The following is a 22,946-nucleotide window of genomic DNA, read 5'->3' as shown; positions in this document are numbered from 1 at the left end:
CGGTTATTATAATACTTTTCTATAATATAATAAGTCAAATCTATGTTTGTCTTCTGTCCGTTGGATTACTCATCCAACTAATGAATTTTTTAACTTTGACTTAAAACATGAGCAAATAATACTATTGTAATCAAACACAATGTATCCTTTTTCATGCAATTAGTCACCAACTTAATTCTTTCAATAAACATAAAATCCTTTGGACGATTAATATAATTAAATTATATATAAAAAAAATTAAAATATCAACCGCCTAATATACATGCCAGCACGTTAGATGCCACGAAAACATTTCACTGAAACTATTGATTTTATAAGCAAATAATATAATACTCCTACTTGACTAATTGTACAGCATAAACATCGTTGGGGCCACGAAGTCGTTTTTCTAGCTACATGAAATGTTTTGTAGTTGAACATTATATAAGGCATGCAAAACGGACCAACTGGCATTGCACTTGTACTTCGATCATCCTACAGAGTCTTAAAGGAACCTCTACCAACACAGCCATGGCGTCTTTCCTTCCTTCGTCGAGCCTCAGCTTCCTTCTCATGTCATTGATGCTGGTAACCATTAGCACAACAGTGGTTGCAAAGGTCGTTTACCGGCCGAGTCCATGGCACCTTGCCCACGCTACTTTTTACGGTGATGAGACAGCCTCCGAGACTATGGGTATGTATGATGTTCATTTCACATATATTGAGAAAATTATTTGTCCTTCAAATATCTAACATGTTATATTATCAAACTAAAATTAATACTGCATATTCAAACACATGATAAAATAAGTTACCCATTTTTTCATTTATATGTCAGTAAACATGGTACATGCAATACTATTTTGTTGGAACTAATTGCGTATAAATTTCTCTCGATTCACTATATCGGTGACTTGCCACACAAGAAAAGTGTGGCTAGCAAAAACGATGAATACAGATATATTCAAATAAAGTACTTTATCAATTAATTAATAATCCCTATTCTTAATTATTCTGTTTTCTTGGTACAGGAGGAGCTTGCGGTTATGGAAACTTGTTCAGTAATGGGTATGGTACAGATACAGCAGCATTGAGCTCAACACTATTCAACAACGGATATGCTTGCGGAACTTGCTACCAGATAAAATGTTACGGGACAAGTGCATGCTTTGGAAATGTTAAATTCACCACCGTCACCGCCACCAACCTTTGTCCGCCAAACTGGTCCGAGGACTCCAATGCCGGAGGCTGGTGCAACCCTCCCCGCACCCATTTCGACATGGCCAAACCTGCCTTCATGAAAATTGCTCAGTGGAAGGCCGGCATTGTTCCCGTCATGTATCGCAGGTACGCCTTAAAATTTAGGATACATTAGGGTTTTTTTTTTTTTTTTTTTTTAACACTAAATTGCAACACTTAGTAAACCACAGAGACTAAAATGAAACTTTGCGTAAATTATAGCAACCAAAATCATGATTTGGCCTTAACTAAATAGTTGATTTTATATGATCACATTTTCACAATTGGATTCTAAATCTTCTATGTGATTTTCTTGCAGAGTGCCGTGCATGAGGTCGGGCGGCCTTCGATTCTCTTTCCAAGGAAACGGGTACTGGTTGTTGGTGTATGTGATGAATGTGGGAGGAGGAGGTGACATTGCAAGCATGTGGGTGAAAGGAAGCAGATCAGGGTGGATACAAATGAGCCATAACTGGGGAGCTTCATACCAGGCATTTGCAACCTTGAAAGGCCAAGCTCTCTCTTTCAGGCTAACTTCCTACACAAGCAAAGAGACTATAATTGCCTGGAATGTTGCTCCTTCAAGCTGGAATGTGGGTTTGACTTACAATTCAAATACCAACTTCCATTGATGCACAACAAGCACGCAAATATGCGGAGATTCTGTATTACTTAATATGCGCGCCTACTTAATTGCCACTCTTTTTTGTTTTCTTAATTTTCCTTCTTTTTTTATAAAGCCCCAAGGCCTTTATCTGTAGCTTTGGCTTGGAAAATTTTCCTTTGGTTACTCATATATCCTTACGAAGGTAATTTTACTGATCACAACAATGAGAGAACAATATTTACGTGCTATGTGTACAATTGCTTGTTTTCAGTATTATTTGGTTGAAACAAGTGTTCTGCAAGTAGTGGATTGTCTTAGTGAATAAGGTTTTTCACAGCCCAATGTGTCTCAGGATCTTCCTAATGTTGCTTAAAGTAATAATATCACTTGTAATTGAAAAATTTATATATACACAAGAAAAAAAGTGTTCTGCAAATTCCATCTTACCATGTAGAAGTTGATATCATATTTCCTATCATATATTTCCACTCCTGTGCATGAATTTGGAGTTTTAACGAAAAGTCTGCGGTACTGTTCATTTTAACAAAAAATCATATTTTTACATTAAAAAGTTAAACTTGGTACTATTCACTTTATTCTTTATTTTGTCTTTATTGTTAAAACTCAAAAATTTCAAACCATTTTCATTAATTTTTTTTTTTTGAAAAATGCTTTTCTCCCAATAATATTTGAAATACATTTAAAGCATCACATATTTAATTCAAAAAACACTTTCTGTTACCCTGCAAAAGAATCCGGCTGTGAGGATCTCATAGACCAATCAATCGTATCTGTTCATCGTATATCGTGCGATAAAAAATTATTTTAATATTTTTATTTAAAATAAAACTACTTGATAAAAACTAACCGTATGATATAGATGAACAAACATAATTCACGAATCTCTAAAATTATTACCAAAAGAATCTGAAGGCTATCCTGTTGGCCTGCAAAATACCGATACGATCATCATCATCTGCCTTGTCGGCAAATAGCATCAAAAGGCATGAAAAAGACCTTGTGATCTAATAGTACTTTTGGTCAATTGTGATATAACAGCACTTCTCAAACACATAATGACGTAGAAGTGGAACAATTGCTCAATAGCGCAGGCAAAGTTTACTGTTTTCGGTTTATTGGTGTCTGTTTTTGTTTCATAATACCTTTTGAAAAGAAAATGACGAGACAGATCAAACTTGTTACTTTGCCATAATATACGATAATTTGGGCATTCGAGGCTTTTTGAAAGGTCAAAACTGCACTTTTATTTAATTTGGGTTGTTTTGTTAATTTGGGTTAAGTTATTTCTCATTTATTCCTTTTGTCGTCAGGGTTTCTGTCAGATTATTTACGCAAACTCTATGGTTGTATTTTGGACTATCTTTCATTCAATAAAATTAAAAAAAAAAAACGAAAGTTGCTCTCACATATCCCTGACGTCCTATGAACCTTCAAGTGTGATCACTTGTGAACCCCTTATGCTATAACTTTTGTTGTGTCACATAATAAAGCACTCTAGATTGTCGATGACAAATTGAGAAATGATCATCAAAGAAAAGAGGAAGATTTTATGTTTGCCCTCATAAATTAAAATTCAAGAGTTTCGGTTGGTTAAAAGAATTCATGAAGTTAAAGTCATATTTTCTTGTTGAAGAAAATTGATGTTCCACTATAAAATCAATTGGCAGCATGAGAATAGCGCTATTATTTATATGCACAAGCAAAGTCCTCTCTCAATAATGTGGAACTCATTCTCAACACTCGTCTCCTCTCCTCTAGTATCGTTTATGTAAAATAAAACCTAAATTGAAACTTACAACTAGAGTAGACACTCAACTTCACTAGATAACGCAATATTCTGCACCGTCACCGGTTGTCAATACACTATTTTCTTCAAAACACCCACAAGTGACAAGACAATGGTCATTGCTACCTTGCCTTTCACTTTTTATACTATTTCATCCATGTGAATTGTGGACCATTTGGAGAGGAATAAAATGAATTCCATGCTTGCTATAATCGTGAGACCCACAACCACACACAAAGTGGTTAAAGTGGGGAACATGATAGCAAACACAATCAGGAGTATTATCTAATATGCCCTCCCAAAATAGAGCCATGCTCTCTCATTGCATTGCCCTAAGCACGCCAAGCCTCCCTTTTTCACTTCCTTTTGCCACAAAGGGCCATCATCACAAAGGCTTCAACATCATTTCTTCAAACCTTATCATATGATGATCCTATATGACTACTCCATCTCCTTTGCCACCCCAATATTTTTCTTTCTTTCTCAGAAACCCAATTTTCCATTTTCTCATGAAACAAACAGGCATATATATTTTGGTGTTGTAGAACCTTGGTTTTGTTTAGGATTAACATACATATTCTCTCCAAGACCTCCATAAAGGGAGAGACAAAGTAGGAACTTTCTTTTTCCTTTTTCGTTGCTTACTCTTTAACCCAACTTTGCTTTTTCTGAGCTATAAAGTCCACAAACAGTTTAAGCCTAACTATTTGCAACCTTGTATCTGTTTAGATCTAGTTTTTCATAGAATTCGATAAGCCAAAACCACATTCTTGTAGTGTACAAGCTTCCAAGAAAATCAAACCAAACCGTTTTGTACATTTATGATTTATTGTTACTATATTCGTTCTTCGAAATCAAGCTCATTTTCTCACATGGGCTCTCTCTTCTATCTCACATTGGTTGTTCTTTCATTCATATGTGTAGCGTTCACAAAATCTGAAGCTCAGAAGATCCAATCAGCCCGTCTTCTCGACCTTCTCATTCGAGACGTCACCTTCAAGGCGTACGACACACGAATCAGGACAGGAACACTACACACTGTAAATTTACCAGCAAACTTCTCAGGCATCATAGTTGATACTGCAAGATACAGATGTGGCAGTCTGCGAAGGTACGGCGCGCAGGTAAAAGAATTTCATCTAGGCACTGGTGTATCTGTGCATCCATGTGCTGAGAGGGTCATGATAGTTAGACAAAATTTGGGATATAATTGGTCCTCAATATATTATGCCAACTATGACCTATCTGGATATCAGCTTGTTTCTCCAATTTTAGGCCTCTTAGCATATAACGCCGGTATGGATGTGAACTTCAGCAACCCTTTTGAGCTTGGTATTGAAGCTGGAGAAAAACCCATCAGCATTGACTTTAAAAACATCACAAGGGTGAACAATGAATTGGGTACAAGGCCATTATGTGCAAGTTTTGAAGGTGATGGAAAAGTGACATTGGCAAGGGAAACTAAACCTTACATTTGTGTTGCAAAAAGGCATGGACATTTCGGGTTGGTCATTGAGAAGCCTATTCCGGTGCAGTTGAGGAAGAGAGTGAGCCAGTGGAAAATAGCGGTTGGAAGCTCGGTTGGATCTGCATTGGGTGCTTTTCTTTTGGGACTGCTTCTAGTGGCAATGCTTGTGAAGGTGAAGAAGCAGTCGAGGATGGTGGAGATGGAGAGAAGGGCTTATGAAGAGGAAGCTTTACAGGTATCAATGGTTGGACATGTGAGGGCTCCTACCGCATCGGGTACTCGAACAACACCAGCAATTGAGCATGCGTATATACCTCCTCCTCACTGAATTGGATTCAGTTTTTCATACTAAATTATTCTTTTTTAACATTATTTAGCTGAAATGGAAAGGTATTCGTTGTGAGATAGAATTGTATTTAACCAAAATTTTCAAAGGCTCCATTGGTTGGCAGAAGGAAATTCTACTTTCTGAGCTATACATGGCCATTCATTGTTCTTTTTACCTTCAATTTTCATGACAGGATGAGGTTTCTTTTCTTTTTCTTATGAATGTTTCCTAATTACTTGTCAAACTGCAGAGTGGAGACACAGATTAACAAAACTTTAACTGCAGTTACAGGTTATCTTACTAACTAAAGGGTTTATGGTGTGCTTAATTTGACCTCACCGTGATGGTAAAAGGACAACAATCTTCTCACTCACTTGACAATTAGCCTCCACCATACAATCAAATCGCTTTAATACATTACTTAGTTCAGATTAAGAACTTATAGAAAACAATACTTTAGTCTCTAGTCACTCCTGAAATAGAAGCAAAATCATCCCTAAATCCCTTGAATCTCACCTTTTCGCTTCAAATTTATTTTGTCAAAGGCTATCACATAAAACCCGTGATATGTCTTCAGACTTCAAAATGATCTTAACCAACATTTTATACATTGAATTTGTGAAAGAAAAACTCCTTATAAGGGTTTCCTAAAGCTGAGATTTTATTTTATTTTTTAAGGGAAACTAGCCTTCATGCACACGCTAATGCGCGTACAGAATGCATTTTTTGAATCACGGCATGCTATGCGCGACTTACACATTTTAAATGTATTTATATACGTAAATTGACAAAAGGAAAGTGAAATATTTGAAGTAAATGAATAATCTTAGATCATGCAAGAAGAAACCTCTTATAATCCAATTAAAGTAGCTAGACCTTTTTTTATAACCGGCATTACATGCCTCTTAAGATGTTTTGAACGTGCTTAAAAATAGAGAAAATAATATTTAATAAACAACTGATTGAATCACATTATTGCTAACCTATTGTGAGGCTAAACCCACCCTCTTCCCCTTAGTGTAGATAATATCGTTTGTTAAAAAAAAAAAACAATCATTTGACAACTAATTTAATGTAATTTAATCACATTATTATCCGCATGAGAAAGACTTTTTTTATAACCGACATTACACCCCTCTCAAGATGTTTTGAACGTATTTAAAAATAGAGAAAATAATATTTTAATAAGCAACTGATTGACTCACATTATTGCTATCCCATTGTGAGGCTAAACTCACCCCTCCCCATTAGTGTAGATAATATCGTTTGTTAAAAAAAAAAATCATTTGACAACTAATTTAACCACATTATTATCTGCGTGCGAAATATTTTTTTATAACCGGCATTACACGCCTCTTAAGATGTTTTGAACGTGTTTAAAATAGAGAAAATAATATTTAATAAATGTCACAACCCGTCCTTAAGGTGTATATTATTTTATCCTCGAGAGTAAGGAAATGACGTAATTGCCCTTGGACGTTGAGATGTGTTGTGTGTGATATATTTTTGGTTGTGGTCCAATTCCTAACTTTCCTATACTTTTGGAACTACTTAGGACTTAGGTTTTATTTTCTTTTGTTTTTGGTTGGTGACCCACTAGGACCACACACACACACACACCCAAACCTCTCCGTTGACCCTCTCTCTCTCCTTCTCTCAGATTTCATCCGTTGTCCGTATAAGTTGTACGGTCACTCTTCAAACTAGCTTCATCTTACACGGATCGACGTCGAGGAGGTTGGTTTTGTGTTCTTTGTGAGCTCAGGAACTCATCCATACCCTTAGTTCAACATGAGAGCTCGTAAAACTCGAAAACCAGAGAACCCAGTTTTGGGTTACTGTTTATGTAGTCATGATCATGGACTTTTCTTCGAATTTTAAGGTTCTAGGGAGTTTTAGGACGTCTTCACGAAGCTCGAGGAAGAAAGTTAGAGTGTTTTGGACGTCAGGAAGCTTAGTTTTGGAGAGTTGCAGTGGTGGCCGGATTATCATGAGTTTTTCTGGTGAGATCCCATTGGATTTAAAGTCCTAAAAGTCGTAAGGTTTTATTCTACTCGTTGTAAACTTCATTTTGGTACAAATTTCATGGATTTTGGTTAAGAAATGAGAAAGATATGAAGTTTTAAAGTTTTTCCAGAAACCGGCAAAAATTCGAGTTTCAAACGACGGTGCTGATGGCGGCGACCGGCGAGGCTCGTCAGAGAAGGAGATGAATATTCCGTCAGAGTTGACGGAATATTCTAACGGCGTCAAGTAACGTCGTTAACTTCTGTTAAAGTTTTAACGGAATATTCCTAACTGCCGTTAACTGTTCCGTTAGGGTTGGCCATGCGTGGGGGTGCGTCTGGCCGTGCCTTGGCCGACGCATGAGTGGTCGGAAAATTTTTCTAAAAATATGGAGATGTTCGTGGTGTTGAGTAGATCACGTTGGTATATTCAAACACCCCATTTGAGCAATGTATGAGAAGTTATTAGCTTGTTTCGTTTATGTGCTTTAAATTAACGTTTATATAGTTGTTTCGCATATAGGCGAGACCTATCCTCAGGACAAGCATAGTCAATCGAGGCTTGGGGGCTATGACCTTTCCACATACCAATGAGTGGGCTTTTGGTTTTCCGTATATACCTATATACTTGAGATTTTTCCCAGAAAATTGATTTAAATGAAATTGTGTTTAGAAATGCCATGCATATTGATTTATACGTAGATCATTAAATTAATATAGTATGCATAAATGTGATTTGACGCTGTGGACGCTCAGGTAGGTACCTGGTGAGTTGTAGATTGTTTATGTAAGTTGATGATTATGTGAGATGTGTTGAAAGCTCATAAACCTGCACCCTGGCAATTAGGGCACAGTCCTTCACGTGATATTCACCTCCCGCACCAAACGCTCACCTTAGATCCAAGTTAAGTGCATAGTCTTGTCGTACATACCACTATAGGTGGTTTTGACTTGTAGGTGACCCGCGATTATTCGCACAGTCTTCACTTGATCGTAGCACTTGAGTGTATTTATTTACACCTAGTCCTGTCGTACAGACCACTTTAAGTGGTTCTGACTCGCGTGCAGGTATATTTGTTGGGATGTGGATTTGAACTGTACAGTTAAGTGACTCCAGTTAGATGGATGAGCTTTAGATTCAGCCGTACAGGTCATGTTAGGTGACTCCAGCTGACATATCATTTTGCATTGATTTATATCACCTGGCTTACATATTTTTATGCTGAGATATTTCACATGGCATATTTGTGGATTTTGCTATTCTGAGCATGGTTGTGGTATAAATATGTATTCTATTTTCTGGGAAATTATACAGGTTTTACGGCTAGGGGTTACTATCTTTGATAATTAAAATGGTTTTGAAAAACTTTGTTTTTGCCCACTCACATTTTCTGTTTTGCGCCCCTCCAGGTTCTAGTTAGGAGTGCTTTTTGGTGGCTTGGGAGGAATCCACGGTAGCTCTGACAGATTATCACCATTGTAGGATTACCTTTGGTGTTGTATAATTAGTATTCGTCCTGCTAGACTGCACTTAGGCTATTATGCTCTGGTTGTGAATTCACACTTAATTTCGTCTTGCACTTATTCTTATCTAGTGCTCTAATTAGTTTGGTTTTTATTTATTCGCATTTCTTATATTAATATTGCTTTTGCACTGTGCACATGGCGCCATCACGCCTTGATTTCGGTCGAGGTGTGTCATTAAACAATTGATTGAATCACATTATTGCTAGCCCATTGTGAGGCTAAGCCCACCCCTATCCCCTTAGTGTAGATAATATCCTTTGTTAAAAAAAAAAAAAAAAAAAAAAAAAAGTCATTTGACAACTAATTTAATCACATAATTATTCGGGTGCAAATGACCTTTTTTATAACCGGCATTACACACCTCTTTTGAACGTGTTTAAAAATAGATAAATTGAATTATATTATTGCTAGCCTATTGTGAGGTACTAATTAAAAAAAAAACCACAAAAAAAAAATAATTATTAAAAAAACACTATTAAAATGATGAAAATGCCCCTGTCTTATTTGATGCATTATTTTGGGATGCCTTTGAACTTTTTTGTCTTGAGGGCATTTTTCTCCAAATTTTTTTGTTGAAGCTCAGTGAGTCCAAAATCACTATTCACCTTTTCCATTGGCTTTATATATAGATAGTGAGGGCAATAGAGTAGTAGGCAAGAATTAAGAACTACACACTAGGACCAAGTCATTGAACTACTAAAGTAGTCTACCCTCCCAATCGCACAAAGCGATTAGGGGGACCTAACCACTGTTAGAACGTCGTCTCTTCAAACACCCCACACCAGCCAAAATACTGTTATCCGTATGCAGTGAAATTTCCTGTTTTGATGTGAATTAGTTTTCAAACAACATGTAAATGATATGAGTTCTACTATACTTTCATGAGTTAGATTGAATAAACAATTGAGCAGGTGTAGGCAAAATCATTAGTCACAGTATTGAGAGTATTAATTTAGGAAAAGAAGGGACCTTTCATGTACTTAAAAGTATTGAGGAATGTTAGGTAAACTAATCTTTTAAGCCACATGTGCAAACCATGTGATGTGTCACCAATAGTAAATAAGCACGTTAATCAACAATTAAGTAATAATCCAATCATCATCAACCACATCATATGATTTACAAAATATGGTTTAAATTGATGGTATCCCTAGCATTACCTGTAATGAGTAATTGGGCTTTCTCATACTGACAATTTGTTTTATGGTACAACATCAACTTTCTTCATGGTATCAGAGCATGTTGCCAAATGTGTGAAGTCTAATGGTCACATGTAATCTGCATCACCCAAACTGTGTTGTCTATATGATAGGCTTAAAAATTTGTCACACCTGAGCGGGCATGTTGAGAGTATTAACCTGACATCAGAGAAATAATGGACCTTACATGTGCATATAAGTAATTGAGCTACTCATTTTATTATCAATTGGTTTTATGATGGAATCTTAACTTTTTTTCATGAAGGATCATCATCATTTAAGCCAAATCTAATATATCTTATTTACAAATAAAGAAAAACACCATTAAACCACGATTCAAGGCTAGTTTGGTATTGATGTGATTTTAAAAAAAATAAAAATAAAAATAAAAAACTGTTTTTGCTGTGCTGTGAGAATAAACAGCGGTAAACTAAAGTTGTTAAGTGTTTGGTAAACCTTTTTTTTTTTTTTTTTTGTAAAAATGTTTTTAATAAAAAAAAAAACTGTGTCTGAGTGTTTGATAAATTTTTATATAAATTGCTTTGAATATGTTAAATGACTAAAAAGATATAGTATTTAATGTGATATAATGATTATCAAAGACATGTGGGGGTATATTTGCTATTTGAAAATTTCATTAAATGACACTGATTACTATGCTTTAAAGAAAAAAAAAACAAAAAAGCAATTTTTTTAAGCATGATAGACCTTGCTTTTGGCTTTCTATGTTTTTCTACTGTCATTAATAGCAGTTATTTTTTTTTAAAACACTATTTTTTTTTAAAACACTATTTTTTTTTTGGGGTTTTATCAAACATATTTAATGTTTCAAATTTTTAATAAGCTACTTTTTTTTTTTGTTTAAAGCACCACAATTTCCAACCAACCCTCAGTCATAACATTTTTTTTTTAATTCCTTATTATTAAAGATGAGAAAAAAGTTTGAAACTGTTACAATAATTTAGGAGCGACGAGTTTTTCAAATGCATAACACATGGATAAAACCTAACATCTTATTCACTAAGATACTGAACCATGAGCAATTCAGTTTTTTTTTTTTTTTTTTTTTTTGGAACAAATGATATTATCTATACTAACGGGGAGAGGAGGTTTAGCCTTACAATGAGATAACAATAATGTGATTCAAATTCGTTTTTGGCAAGAATTGAATATAAGACCTCTCACAATGGGCTAGCAATTCAATTACAACTTTGACATATAAAAAATTATATAACAGTTTCCTTGGAACCACAAGAATTCCTTAATTAAATAGGATTCCAACTCCCCATTTGTTATTTTGAGAGGCATCCCACATGCTTGCATCATGTTCTAAGTTGTTAGCTGTTTTTTATGTTATTTTGATTATCTTAATTGTCTGGTGATCTGTATATGCAATATAATAATCTTTGTTCTCCGTTTGTGATGCTCATCATATACCAACCAATATTCTTGATCCAAAAATAATTAATTATACCAATGAATTGTACTTATATATTATTTACCAATATATAAAAAAGACAAAATAAAAAAGTTTTTTAAACCCAAATTCTAAGCATTATTTGAAATTTGGTTAAATCGCAATCCAATTTTGCCAAGGAAAAGGAAGTCCCACTAAATTTTGGTTAAGAAAACAAAAAAGAGTTTACTAGAGCGAATTGGACTTACCAAACGCACCAAAATATAACCCCCTCCCCTATGATTTTCCCGGGATAATTATCTCCTCTGCTTTCTTACCTGGTTTTCCCGGGAAAATTACCAGAACCCATCAAGCCCTTCTCTCTCCTCCCATCCTCTCTCTCCTTTCCCATCCCAATTCCTTCTCTCTCCCACAGACAGAGAGACAACAAACACACACCCACACACACACTGATCTTCTATGGAGGATACCACTCCGACAACCCCATCGACTCCGACTCTGCTCCGCACTCCTCAGGCACTACATTCCCTAACCCCATCTCGGCACATCGACCGCCTGATCAACTACAACCACCACCAATCGCCGTCCAGGACCATCTACTCCGATAGGTTCATCCCCAGTAGATCCGGTTCCAACTTCCCCCTCTTCGACATCTCCAATACTCCATCCGAGGGCCGCGATGACTCGTCAAGCGCCTACGGCACTCTCCTACGCGCTGCCCTCTTTGGACCTGACTCCGCCGGCGTCGTCCCTCCGGCGACGCCTGAGAAAAGGAGCGCGATTCAGATGAACCCGCCCAGCCCCAACATCTTCCGGTTCAAGACCGAGACTCGCCGGTCAATGCACTCGCTTTCCCCTTTTGGGTTCGATGATGTGGTCACCGGAGTTCACCATAGCCCCGTCAAGGCTCCTCGGAAGGTTCCCCGGTCGCCTTATAAGGTGACTTTCATCACTTTCAAGTCTTTTGCCGATTTGGGTTTGGTTTGATTTTGGATATTGTGAATTGGGTTTTTATTTATTTATTTTATTTACGGAAATTTTGTTTCTTGTTCAGGTTTTGGATGCCCCTGCTTTGCAGGACGATTTCTATCTGAATCTTGTCGATTGGTCTTCGCACAATGTGCTTGCTGTTGGGTTGGGAAATTGTGTTTATTTATGGAATGCTTGTAGTAGCAAGGTCAGCTCTAACTTAGCTTCTCTTTCTAATTTTAACATTTTTTTTCGACAAATTTCTAATGTTAACATTGTTGTTGTAATTTGAGGTAAACGTGGATGTTTTTCGATGTCACAAGTCGCTACCTTTTTATGATTGTAACTGTTTTTCGATCATGTGGTGTGCGTTTTTCCTGGTGTATGTATGAAATTGATCACTTTGAGTCTTTGCCGATGCGATATTTTTTGACTTTATGATTGGATGTCACTTGCAGGTAACTAAGTTATGTGACTTGGGGATTGATGATAGTGTCTGTTCTGTTGGCTGGGCTCAACGTGGAACTCATCTTGCGGTTGGAACTAGCAATGGGAAAGTCCAAGTAAGTGATACTTGGACCTATTCACATCTGATAGACATGGTTCATTCTTAGAGATTTGATATTGAGATGTTATTTTATATTTATAATATTGCAAAGTGCAATTACAAGTGTAGTTGCAACAACATTCACAATATAGGTGTATAAGCAACAAATTTGTGACTTTAGTATGGGGAATACTATCCTCAAACAACGTAATGCTTGAAATACTTATATGAACTGCAGAATTTGTGGAAAAGGTTTGTTATTAGAATGTAGACTAATACAAATAACAAGGTCCTATCTAGCTGCATATCCCTGTCTGGTCTGTTGTGCAGACAGTCCCCCGAACACGTCATCTATTTACTCATTCTAGAATCTCCAAGTTTTGTTCCGATGTCCAGATTCCAAACTTGGCTTTAAGTGTTCAGCTTTGTAGATGTATGTTACTGGTCTTTAGATAGGAGTTGGAATAGGTAAGTCGAAACCTCCATGCCCTGCTCATTACATTGTGAATCTGTGACGATGTTTGTTTATATGAGTCTGAACACAATAGGATTCTGATTTTGGTGACTTCCTTTAATTTGATTTTTTGCACAACTGTTCAAACATGAATAAAATTTTGACTACTGGTCTGATTATATGTGACATGCTTCTTCTGTGTTTGGCCTTTGTCAGAACCAGGTTAGTGTATATGAAAATCAGGTTAGGATTGTATTTATTGTTGCAATTGGATATTCAACAGTTGCATGGGAGCAGTTTATGCGTTGGTTTTTGTGCTGCATTATAACAGGAATTTCATATCTAGCACCACTTTTGTGTAATTGTTTCCATTTGAATTTTACTGTTAGACATGTGGCATGTTTATTGTATATATGCTGCTGCATAACTGGCTGATGCACTTGCTATCTACTGTATAGATATGGGATGCATCCCGGTGTAGGAGGGTAAGAACCATGGAGGGCCACCGACTACGCATTGGCGCCTTAGCCTGGAGTTCATCTATGCTGTCTTCTGGTAGCCGGGACAAGACTATTCTTCAACGTGATATTCGTGCTCAGGATGATTTTGTTAGCAAACTTTCCGGACACAAGTCAGAGGTCAGAATTTTTGAGTTCATGTTCACTTTGAATAAACTTCTGTGTACAATAAGAAACTGTTAACTTTAAAATTCTGTGTACTCATTCTAATTATTAGTTCTTCTAACTTGTACTTCGTGTAACATGCCATTTGTCTTTGTTGCATTGTTATTATCCATGTATCTTGCATATCATATTTTGTTTCATTTATATATTTCGCACCCTGAAGATATTTGATTATCCTTTAGGTTTGTGGACTGAAATGGTCATATGATAACCGTGAGCTGGCATCAGGCGGGAATGATAACAGGGTATGTTATGGCAATTTTTTTATTTCAGTCCGACTTATTTTGTGTGCAGTTTTAATTTGGTCACGCTACCAATTCATAACTGATAGTTTGCTCTCTCTCTATTTACAGCTTTTTGTTTGGAATCAACATTCAACTCAACCGGTGCTCAAATACTGTGAGCATACTGCAGCTGTGAAAGCTATTGCATGGTCTCCCCATCAGCATGGGCTTCTTGCATCTGGAGGAGGAACAGCAGACCGATGTATTCGTTTCTGGAATACTACCACCAACTCACACTTGAGCTGCATGGACACTGGAAGTCAGGTGAAAAACTTCTTTCTTGTTTGTTTTAATCTGCTTACTCTCCTGTTGATTTTTTTTAAACATGCATGCAGTACGAAAGCTTTGCTGTGTGAGAAATATTTAGAGAACCTGAACTGATTGCAGTGAAATGTCATTATTTCAGTAGTTCCAAACCTGGTTGTTGTTTCATCACATTGTTCTTTTTCTAATGAGTAGTTATTTCCAACAAATATAAATATTCCTTTAAAAAAAAAAAAAAAATTTTACCTTTTCCATGTAATGATAATTGATTGATAAAAGGAGGAAACATGGGTTAACATATTCACAACTTGAATCCAATTACTTTCGCTCTGTACCTCACCTAGGTGCTAAATCAAAGGAAAACTATTTTACCGCGAAAATTACATGGATTTCTCATTCACGATGCTAGATGTTGATATACACTGTTCATAGACATGAATTTTGTTGGTGACTGAAATCCCTCCCTTTCACTTGTCCCTTTTTCTGATTACTATGCGCAGCTATACTTATATCCATTAGATCTGTACATCTGCAGGTTTGCAATCTTGTGTGGTCTAAAAATGTCAATGAACTAGTCAGCACCCATGGATACTCCCAAAATCAAATAATAGTTTGGAGATATCCCACCATGTCAAAGGTAAATAAGTGTTGTCAATTCCCCAAAACCAATAAATTTCTTTTATCTTGGTTTCTAATTCTTCAACGCTATTCTGATGATGCAGCTGGCAACTCTTACGGGCCATTCATACAGAGTTCTTTATCTTGCCATCTCACCTGATGGACAGGTTCTGTACCCAATCTTTTGATTGTGCATGCCCTCTTTTTATGGTTATGCAAATTACTTTTCATTTGTTTATGAATATTCTGATCTGTCATTGATTATTGTTTCAGACAATTGTCACTGGAGCAGGAGATGAAACACTAAGATTTTGGAATGTGTTTCCTTCCCCCAAGTCCCAGGTAAAAGATTCAATACTTGATGGGAATATTTAATGCAAATGATTTGGTTAATAGCTCTTCCTTAATTGTTTAGTCATCAGAGCAGGTTATAACGGATGCATAATTGATTATGCTTCCTTGAGAACTCATTTTCTGTCGATGTTCCGCCTGCATGCAAAGTCAGTAAGGTCATTAGAGAAAAACAGGGTACTTTGGTAGTATTGATTATTTTCCTTCCCTGACATCGCTTAATAATTGGGTTCTATATCCTTAATCACGTTATCTTACATTCTATAATGTGAATTGAAATTGGTTTAAGCAAAGACAATAAATTGCATCCAGTTGTTCCGTTTCATGTCCTCTACCTTTGATTCTATTTCGAGCTTGAGAGGAATGCAACTCACGTCAAATGAATGAAATTGTTATTGCAGAACAGGGAAAGTGAAATTGGAGCATCATCGCTTGGAAGAACCGTTATCCGGTGACCTCGTACATAACATCAATACTGACTTGGCAACCTTCACAGTTGCTCAGACTGCCAGAGGATGGGAACCGGGCAATGATGTGCCATTTCTTTTTGACATGATACCATAGATGTGCAGGAGATTATGCCGCGACCTCAGAAGACTAAGACGAGAGATGAAGTGATGGGTTCGGTAGGATTTCGATATTTTACTCTCTTTTCCCACTTAAGTAGTTTACTATATATAATGTATAGAGGGGGGGTTGTGATGAATATTCTCACCTTCTCGGAGCTCCCTCACTTTGTATATTTAAAGAGGAGGATACACTGGACTGGGAGATAAGTCGGGTCAGCAGGGTGCAAGTTTGTTTCACATTCTTTGTAAATGGATCACAATTTTTTTCACATTTTAGTTGAAAATTAGGTGATTTATTTTTACAAATCTAGTTCGTGTCGTCGCATTCGCACGTGCCAAATTCTCTGACGTGTTCGATTGATATAGGTTCTCCCTTCAGTCACTGTGGAATCGGATACATGGAATTCGATGATTAATTAGTGTTAATAATTCACAAAGGGAAGCTGTCTTAAGCTAATGGACCATTAATCATATGATTCAAGATGTTCTGTTCTTTTATTCTTTTCTGAATTGCGACAGAATCAGAACCTTGTGCCAACCGCTCCGATCTATCAAAGCCAGATTGAATCACCACCGTGTGATTTGTAACGAACGACAGCATGTCCAAGTGCAATTTCGTGAAAAGGTGAGATGCAGATTTCTTTTCTTTTTTAAAAAAGGCCTAGCTAGTGGCTTCACCGTGATAACTTTTTTCTAGCCATCATCATGCGATTCACTAAGGCTAAGAATTGAACCCAAGACATGTGTGGAATTCGGATCTGAAATTCATTCCAAATCACTAAGCCACCCCATAGTCGTTAGGTGAGATGCAGATTTAAATGTTTAACGCAATTTTGTGATATTACATATTCACAGAATTTAAACTATTATAAAACAGGTAGATTTCACGGGGGAGGCTTTTTTATTCCAAAATTGGTTTTTGTCATCACAAATAAATGCAGAAATGACAATTGGATAAATTGTTCCATTGGCCAAAACATTGGTTTTGAGTGAATTTGGATGACCAAACAATTTGAGTAAATCTCTAAATGGCTACTATATGCACAAGCGTACAAATGCTACCAATACGTATTTGTCACAAAACTGATAGATGCAAGAGATCCATATTTGCAAACACTCCAGAAGATGTTGAAGAGCGAGGTCATATAAAGTCATCATAAAGGAGCAAGACCACATAAGGTCATCACTGAAAGACAAACACATAACTCAATGCTCAAAGGCGAAAAACCACACCCAGCGATCGATCGTAGAAGCATGACCAGAACACTCGCTCGGCAAGAGAACAAAAAAGCTACACACCCTAAGAAGGCAACCATTTTTTGACTCATGTATGTGGAGGATTAGAGCATCTCTAAAGGAGATGTCAAATTCAAAACATCAAATTTTAATTTGATGGCTAACTTGACAATTTGACATATTGTTAATATTTTTCTTTCATCTGATATGCCAAAATTTATTGCTTTATTTATTTATTTTTAAACAAAAATAATAAAAACTGGGTTGTTGTTGGTTTAAAAATAATAAAATAATACTTAAATATGCTAGCATTTAAGGTAAGGCAAGTGAAATGCATTTGAAAATAGCAAAAATCATATTTGAAGGCAGCTTCAAATCTGACATCTATTTGTCCATGTCAGCTTAAGTATCTTTTTCATGTTAGCTTTGATATCTCAGTTGGAGTAAATAGTACATCATTTATTATTGTTACATGTCAATGTGACATTTTTAACATTTCTTTTGTCAATGACTCTAGCCAAGGTGGAGCCGACAAATGTGACGGCGCAACTATACTGTTGACAAACCGTCAAAAGTAGGTATGGTAAGCCCAACTCCCCAAAAGTTTTTCAATATGTTGCCTGATTAGTGTGTATTGTCAACTACACATACCGAACTGGTTCATTTTTTCCCCAACCAATTACATGAAATTAAAGGGGTGTTGTTGGTAGTTTACAATTCTATCATGTGCTTTGATTTCAAAACAAAGACAAGTATAAATAGATTAAGGTTCAAAACGAGGGTACATGAAATTACATATTTTTTTTGGAAATCTAAATTTAAATTTATTTTTTTTGGATTTAATCTTTTTGAATAAAATGTAGGATAGTTATTAACTTATAAAACACGTACAAACTGAAAATAGTGTGCTTTAAGGGTCTTGATAAAAATCTATGTTGAAAATTTCAACCCAATTAAAATAAAAAATAACCTAGATAATAATACAAATAGAGGATAGGAATAATATTTTTGCAGTAATATTAACAGATAGGTACACATCTATTTACATTAATTAAATAAACAAAAGAAATAAATAAAATCTTCAGTTTGTTTCCTGGGTTTGCCCCTGAAAGCTCTGGTGGGTCCCAACCCTAGTTTGATTTGCATGGGGAAGCTCTTGGGACCATGCAATCGAAGTCAGTGGTGTGAAGCAACAGTCGCACTCCTCTTGACACGTCTCTGGCAAGTCCCAGTTGCTTGGAGAAGTTGCCTCCTCCCCCTCCCCGCCGCTGTTGTTTTCCTGGTGGTGGGCACCGCCTGATGACCCACTAGAAGGTGCTGCTGCGTCGATGAGTGGGCCCCAGCACTCCACCTTGTTGAATTCGGGAATGCTCGAGTGGAAGTAGATCCATACCGAAGCGTCCTGCAGTTCTGGGTAGCTGTTGAACAAGTTGACGTCCCCATGGACGAAGGCCTTCAAAACCTACCAAGGGAAAGGGAATATTACGTTTTATTAAAGATCATAGAGAAATTAATCAACCATTAAGAGAAATTAATTCTCGATTAATTAATTCTTATAAATGTGTGTGTAGTTACATTAGCATGATCTCTCAATAATTATTTAATATACCAAAACAATCGTTACTGTCATGTGTTATTATTCTACTCAAATGATGTATATTATAACTAGAATATACACTACTCTGTACCTAGTGCACAAAAATTTGTCGTACGTGCAGTTTAAATGAGATGAACTAGAATTTCAGTGGTATAAAAATTATTAATAACTAATTAATTGCTGACTTACCACAGGTAATTCTTTGCAGAAGATGAAGTATCTGAGCCTTGCAAACAAATCTAAGAGGAAATGACCTCCACTTATGTGACAGTGAACATGGAGAGACATCTTGTTCTTAACTTTCTTCCACTGAGCAACAACTTCATCTCTTTGCAACTTGCTGTACCACCCTTGCAACTGCAACATCAAACTTCCCGATTTCCATGAATTCTTCATTAAAGTAATTAATAAAAAAATTAATCTTAGTCAGAATTCTTAAAACCTGAGAGTTGTCGATTGTTTGTGAAATTGCCAGAGTGAGCTTTGAGGTGATGTCACTATGAGTGAGTGTGTAAGTTCTTGGAAGCTTCCCTGGGTGCTTCTTTTCATCCACTCCTAGAAACAGAACCTTCAGCTTCGATGCTTCAAATATTGCTGGCCCAAATAGCCTCGCAACCTAATCAATCAAAACCCACACCACACAAAAAAATTGAAAACCGAAAAGTAGACATGAGCGTAATCAAGTTGACAGTCAGCCTTGCTCCTAAGTTAGAATCCCGCTTAAGCATGTGAGATTAGATTTGAATATCGCTCGTATGGTTTGTGAATAAAATGATTAAGAGTAAAGGATACTTACAGGAACTATGGCCCTGTTTCTTTTCTTGGGAGTTCTTGTATAGTGAAACAAAGAGCTTCTATGATGAGAGAGAGGGAGTGAAGGCTTGAAATCCCAAGGAAGCACAGAAGCAGCAGTAAAAGCTCCCATCTCTCTCTCTCTCTCTCTCTCTCTCAGCTTGTAGGCACCCAATTATGTAAATCTATATGTATGAAGCTAAGTAAACAAAAAGAGTCAAGAGTTTGAAAGAAAAGGAGAAGTGTGACTGAGAGTTTTGGTTTGCCTTTGCTTGTACTTCTGCTTTTGCTTTTGAGAATAACTTGTGAGCTCAGCGTTTGAAACGTTGAAGAATTAGAGAGATTTTTCAGTGTGATCGGCACACGAGGTAATATATTATGTGTTATTATACAAATGATGAGATATGTGTGTTAAAAAATTTATAACTTAAAAAATAAATTTCCCACCATTTATATAAAAACACATAATGTACCATTTGTATTTCCGTTACAATAACAAATTTCTTGAAGAACTGAGCTTAGCGACGTGTCGGTTTGGCAATATTTGCCTGACCTGATGGGATCAAGGTTGCTTCAAGAAGCAAGAAAGCGAGTTCTTTATGGCCATTTATATATTGGATCATGGAACCATCAACCATGGACCATTTTTGTGCGGTGTGATGTGTTGGCCTCAGTTTTAAAGATCATCATTAGAATAAAAAATTAATCAAATTAAAGTTGTTTAGTAAAACAACAGTAGCAAATCAATAATAAATAATACTTCTATAGATTTGTGTTTTTTTATTAGATGGTGAAATAACTTTATTTCATGAATTGACTTATTTCACCGTACGAATTTATATATTATTAAATTTTTTATAAAATAATTTTTACGACTTTAATTTATAATATAAATAATTTTTATCATAAGCATGATTACAAAATATTAAAACCAAAAGCTCCCAAATTTTTGTATTAATTTAACCTAGCCAGGGCGGAACCAATCCACCCCCTCTCCTATTTTTAGGATTATATAGCTCTACTTTTACGTCCGCCCCTTTTTTTGGTAATTACGTCTGGCTTCTGTGGCAGTTGGGCATATACGTATTTCAATTGGTTTGGTCAGTTGCATGATTGCCATGCAGTTTCATGATGCGATATGCCAAGAAATTTACAAATATCTAACCTATTCTGTCATCTATGCATGATGCATCATGGCAAGAAATTTACAAGTATCTAACTATTCTATCATCTATGCACGACGCATGAACCTATCATGTGTGCATGATGCATGAACAGCTCCCACTTTGTCTAAATTCAATAATAGGGAGAGGCCGGGATTGAAGTCTCACATTTAATAGATGTATTATATTTTTGGGTGGGTTATATTTTACCTTTTCAGGTTTGAGTACAATTGCAACATCATACCATATTTTTTAAAAATTTCAATTTCATACATTACTTATCATTTCATTTCAATTTCATACACCCATTATAAAATCTGTCAAATTAACAGTGAAGTAATAACGTAATAGATATAAAATTTACATTTTTAACTATGTGCCTGCCAGCTTTGCAAAATGTGAATAAAAAACAAATGAAAAAGAATTAATCAATACAAAAATTGATAAAATCCACGAACCCAAAAGACCTAATTCTGATTTCCCCAAACACGGTAAAGTCAACATACATTGCCGGCCACCCATCAAATTCTTCAGACCAGAGATTTTTTCTTTCTTCCTCCCCCCCTTTCTGACTCTATCTTTTCAATGTCTCTATCTATTCCTTGGTGCGACTAACATCATTGTAAAACCTACAAAGCAACAATCCCTGAAAAGGAAAAAAAAAAAACACACACACACACACACGCACACACACAAAGGTGAACAGTGAACAAAATTGATTCCCTAACAGTCGAATTGAAAGGCTTGAGAATTCAAATAAAAAATATACAATACTGCCATCAAAATTGTAAAGCAAATCCAATACAACATTTTTAGTAGACACGGTAGTTTCTGACACGACACGAAAATGACACGAAAATAACAGGTTTCGGGTCAACATGATAACTAATTGGATCGTTATCAGGTGATCCGTTAAGAATCGGGTAATATGTGGATAACCTGTTTTGACCCGTTAAGAAAAAAATTATTTTGATAATTTTAAAGTTTAATTACTATAAGATTTATTATAAAATACAATAACCACATTAATATATACAGTTTTGTATTATTATTCTATATAAATTTAAAAAAAAATGTTTTAGTCATTATTTATTTTTATTATGAGAGTTCCTTATTATCATTACTAGGTTAAATTTTACTTAACATGTTGTTGTCCAAAATTAAATAAACTAGTATAGTATTTGTATAGGCAAGAACTAAGAAGACATACATACAAGTATGAAAAATGTGAAAGAATATATAAACACTCGTGATTCATCATTATTCCTCCACGAGCTATATGGAGGTGAGCATGTACATATAAGGCACATCACCCCCTTACCGTTGGTCGATGTGGGATGTTACAATATATTCTATATTAAATATATATTTTTGTATTATTATTCTATATAAGTTAAAAAAAAAAGGTTTTAGTTGTTATTTATTTTTATTATGAGAGTTCTTTATTATCATTACTAGGATAAATTTTACTTAGTATGTTGTTGTCCAAAATTAAAATAAACCAGTATAGTATTTGTATAGGCAAGAACTAAGAAGACATACATACAAGTATGAAAAATGTGAAAGAATATATAAACACTCGTGATTCATCATTATTCCTCCACGAGTAGATAATAGTTACACTTACATTATCGTTTAGATTTTTAAAATCCTCCAAACCCTCATGAATAATGTTTTTTATTGGAGGGCAAAATTAATAAAATTAATAATAATTATTGTAGAAGTGTAAAAAATGTTAATATATATATACACACACACAATCACTCATAGTGACAAGCTTTACAACTTTCATAAAGGGGTCAGCTTCGAAATCCAACACTACAATCCATAATCCATAAACCT

General features: G+C 35.7%; 4 protein-coding genes across 4 annotated transcripts; 3 read left to right on the top strand and 1 right to left on the bottom strand.

The window, feature by feature from the left end:
- Positions 1 to 510: 510 nt before the first annotated feature.
- LOC137721874 (expansin-A7-like) lies at positions 511 to 1,912 on the top strand. The gene is made up of 3 exons (XM_068460904.1): positions 511 to 673; positions 1,011 to 1,326; positions 1,538 to 1,912. Exons 1-3 carry the CDS (start codon positions 511 to 513, stop codon positions 1,848 to 1,850), a joined length of 792 nt encoding a protein of 263 aa, XP_068317005.1. The 3' UTR covers positions 1,851 to 1,912.
- A 2,592-nt stretch (positions 1,913 to 4,504) lies between these two features.
- Positions 4,505 to 5,428, top strand: LOC137721941 (uncharacterized). The gene has a single exon (XM_068460957.1). The coding sequence runs from the start codon at positions 4,505 to 4,507 to the stop codon at positions 5,426 to 5,428; it is 924 nt and encodes a 307-aa protein (XP_068317058.1).
- A 6,472-nt stretch (positions 5,429 to 11,900) lies between these two features.
- Positions 11,901 to 16,731, top strand: LOC137722967 (B-type cell cycle switch protein ccs52A-like). Its single transcript, XM_068462103.1, has 10 exons — positions 11,901 to 12,516; positions 12,632 to 12,754; positions 13,005 to 13,109; positions 14,006 to 14,185; positions 14,413 to 14,475; positions 14,584 to 14,778; positions 15,314 to 15,415; positions 15,501 to 15,563; positions 15,670 to 15,738; positions 16,149 to 16,731. Exons 1-10 carry the CDS (start codon positions 12,037 to 12,039, stop codon positions 16,200 to 16,202), a joined length of 1,434 nt encoding a protein of 477 aa, XP_068318204.1. The 5' UTR covers positions 11,901 to 12,036; the 3' UTR covers positions 16,203 to 16,731.
- Positions 16,732 to 18,505: 1,774 nt separating this feature from the next.
- LOC137722938 (protein STAY-GREEN homolog, chloroplastic-like) lies at positions 18,506 to 20,217 on the bottom strand. Its single transcript, XM_068462068.1, has 4 exons — positions 19,946 to 20,217; positions 19,592 to 19,765; positions 19,339 to 19,506; positions 18,506 to 19,014 (listed from the first exon to the last, which is right to left on the bottom strand). Exons 1-4 carry the CDS (start codon positions 20,072 to 20,074, stop codon positions 18,634 to 18,636), a joined length of 852 nt encoding a protein of 283 aa, XP_068318169.1. The 5' UTR covers positions 20,075 to 20,217; the 3' UTR covers positions 18,506 to 18,633.
- Positions 20,218 to 22,946: the final 2,729 nt, after the last annotated feature.

This window comes from Pyrus communis, chromosome 17 (genome assembly GCF_963583255.1).
Source record: "Pyrus communis chromosome 17, drPyrComm1.1, whole genome shotgun sequence".
NCBI lineage: Eukaryota > Viridiplantae > Streptophyta > Magnoliopsida > Rosales > Rosaceae > Pyrus > Pyrus communis.
Note: the sequence above shows the minus strand (reverse complement) of the source record. Positions and strands in the feature narration are given on the sequence as shown.

What these genes read in the sequence shown, in the direction of transcription:
- LOC137721941 (XM_068460957.1), top strand. Translation starts at nt 4,505, where the DNA reads ATGGGCTCTCTCTTCTATCTCACATTGGTTGTTCTTTCATTCATATGT.
- LOC137722967 (XM_068462103.1), top strand. Translation starts at nt 12,037, where the DNA reads ATGGAGGATACCACTCCGACAACCCCATCGACTCCGACTCTGCTCCGC. An exon ending in GGAATGCTTGTAGTAGCAAG is followed by an intron (nt 12,755 to 13,004) that starts GTCAGCTCTAAC and finishes TGTCACTTGCAG; the next exon opens with GTAACTAAGTTATGTGACTT. An exon ending in CAGGCGGGAATGATAACAGG is followed by an intron (nt 14,476 to 14,583) that starts GTATGTTATGGC and finishes CTCTATTTACAG; the next exon opens with CTTTTTGTTTGGAATCAACA.
- LOC137721874 (XM_068460904.1), top strand. Translation starts at nt 511, where the DNA reads ATGGCGTCTTTCCTTCCTTCGTCGAGCCTCAGCTTCCTTCTCATGTCA. An exon ending in GACAGCCTCCGAGACTATGG is followed by an intron (nt 674 to 1,010) that starts GTATGTATGATG and finishes TTCTTGGTACAG; the next exon opens with GAGGAGCTTGCGGTTATGGA. An exon ending in GTTCCCGTCATGTATCGCAG is followed by an intron (nt 1,327 to 1,537) that starts GTACGCCTTAAA and finishes ATTTTCTTGCAG; the next exon opens with AGTGCCGTGCATGAGGTCGG.
- LOC137722938 (XM_068462068.1), bottom strand. Translation starts at nt 20,074, where the DNA reads ATGGGAGCTTTTACTGCTGCTTCTGTGCTTCCTTGGGATTTCAAGCCT. An exon ending in AAACAATCGACAACTCTCAG is followed by an intron (nt 19,507 to 19,591) that starts GTTTTAAGAATT and finishes TTGATGTTGCAG; the next exon opens with TTGCAAGGGTGGTACAGCAA. An exon ending in TCTGCAAAGAATTACCTGTG is followed by an intron (nt 19,015 to 19,338) that starts GTAAGTCAGCAA and finishes TTCCCTTGGTAG; the next exon opens with GTTTTGAAGGCCTTCGTCCA.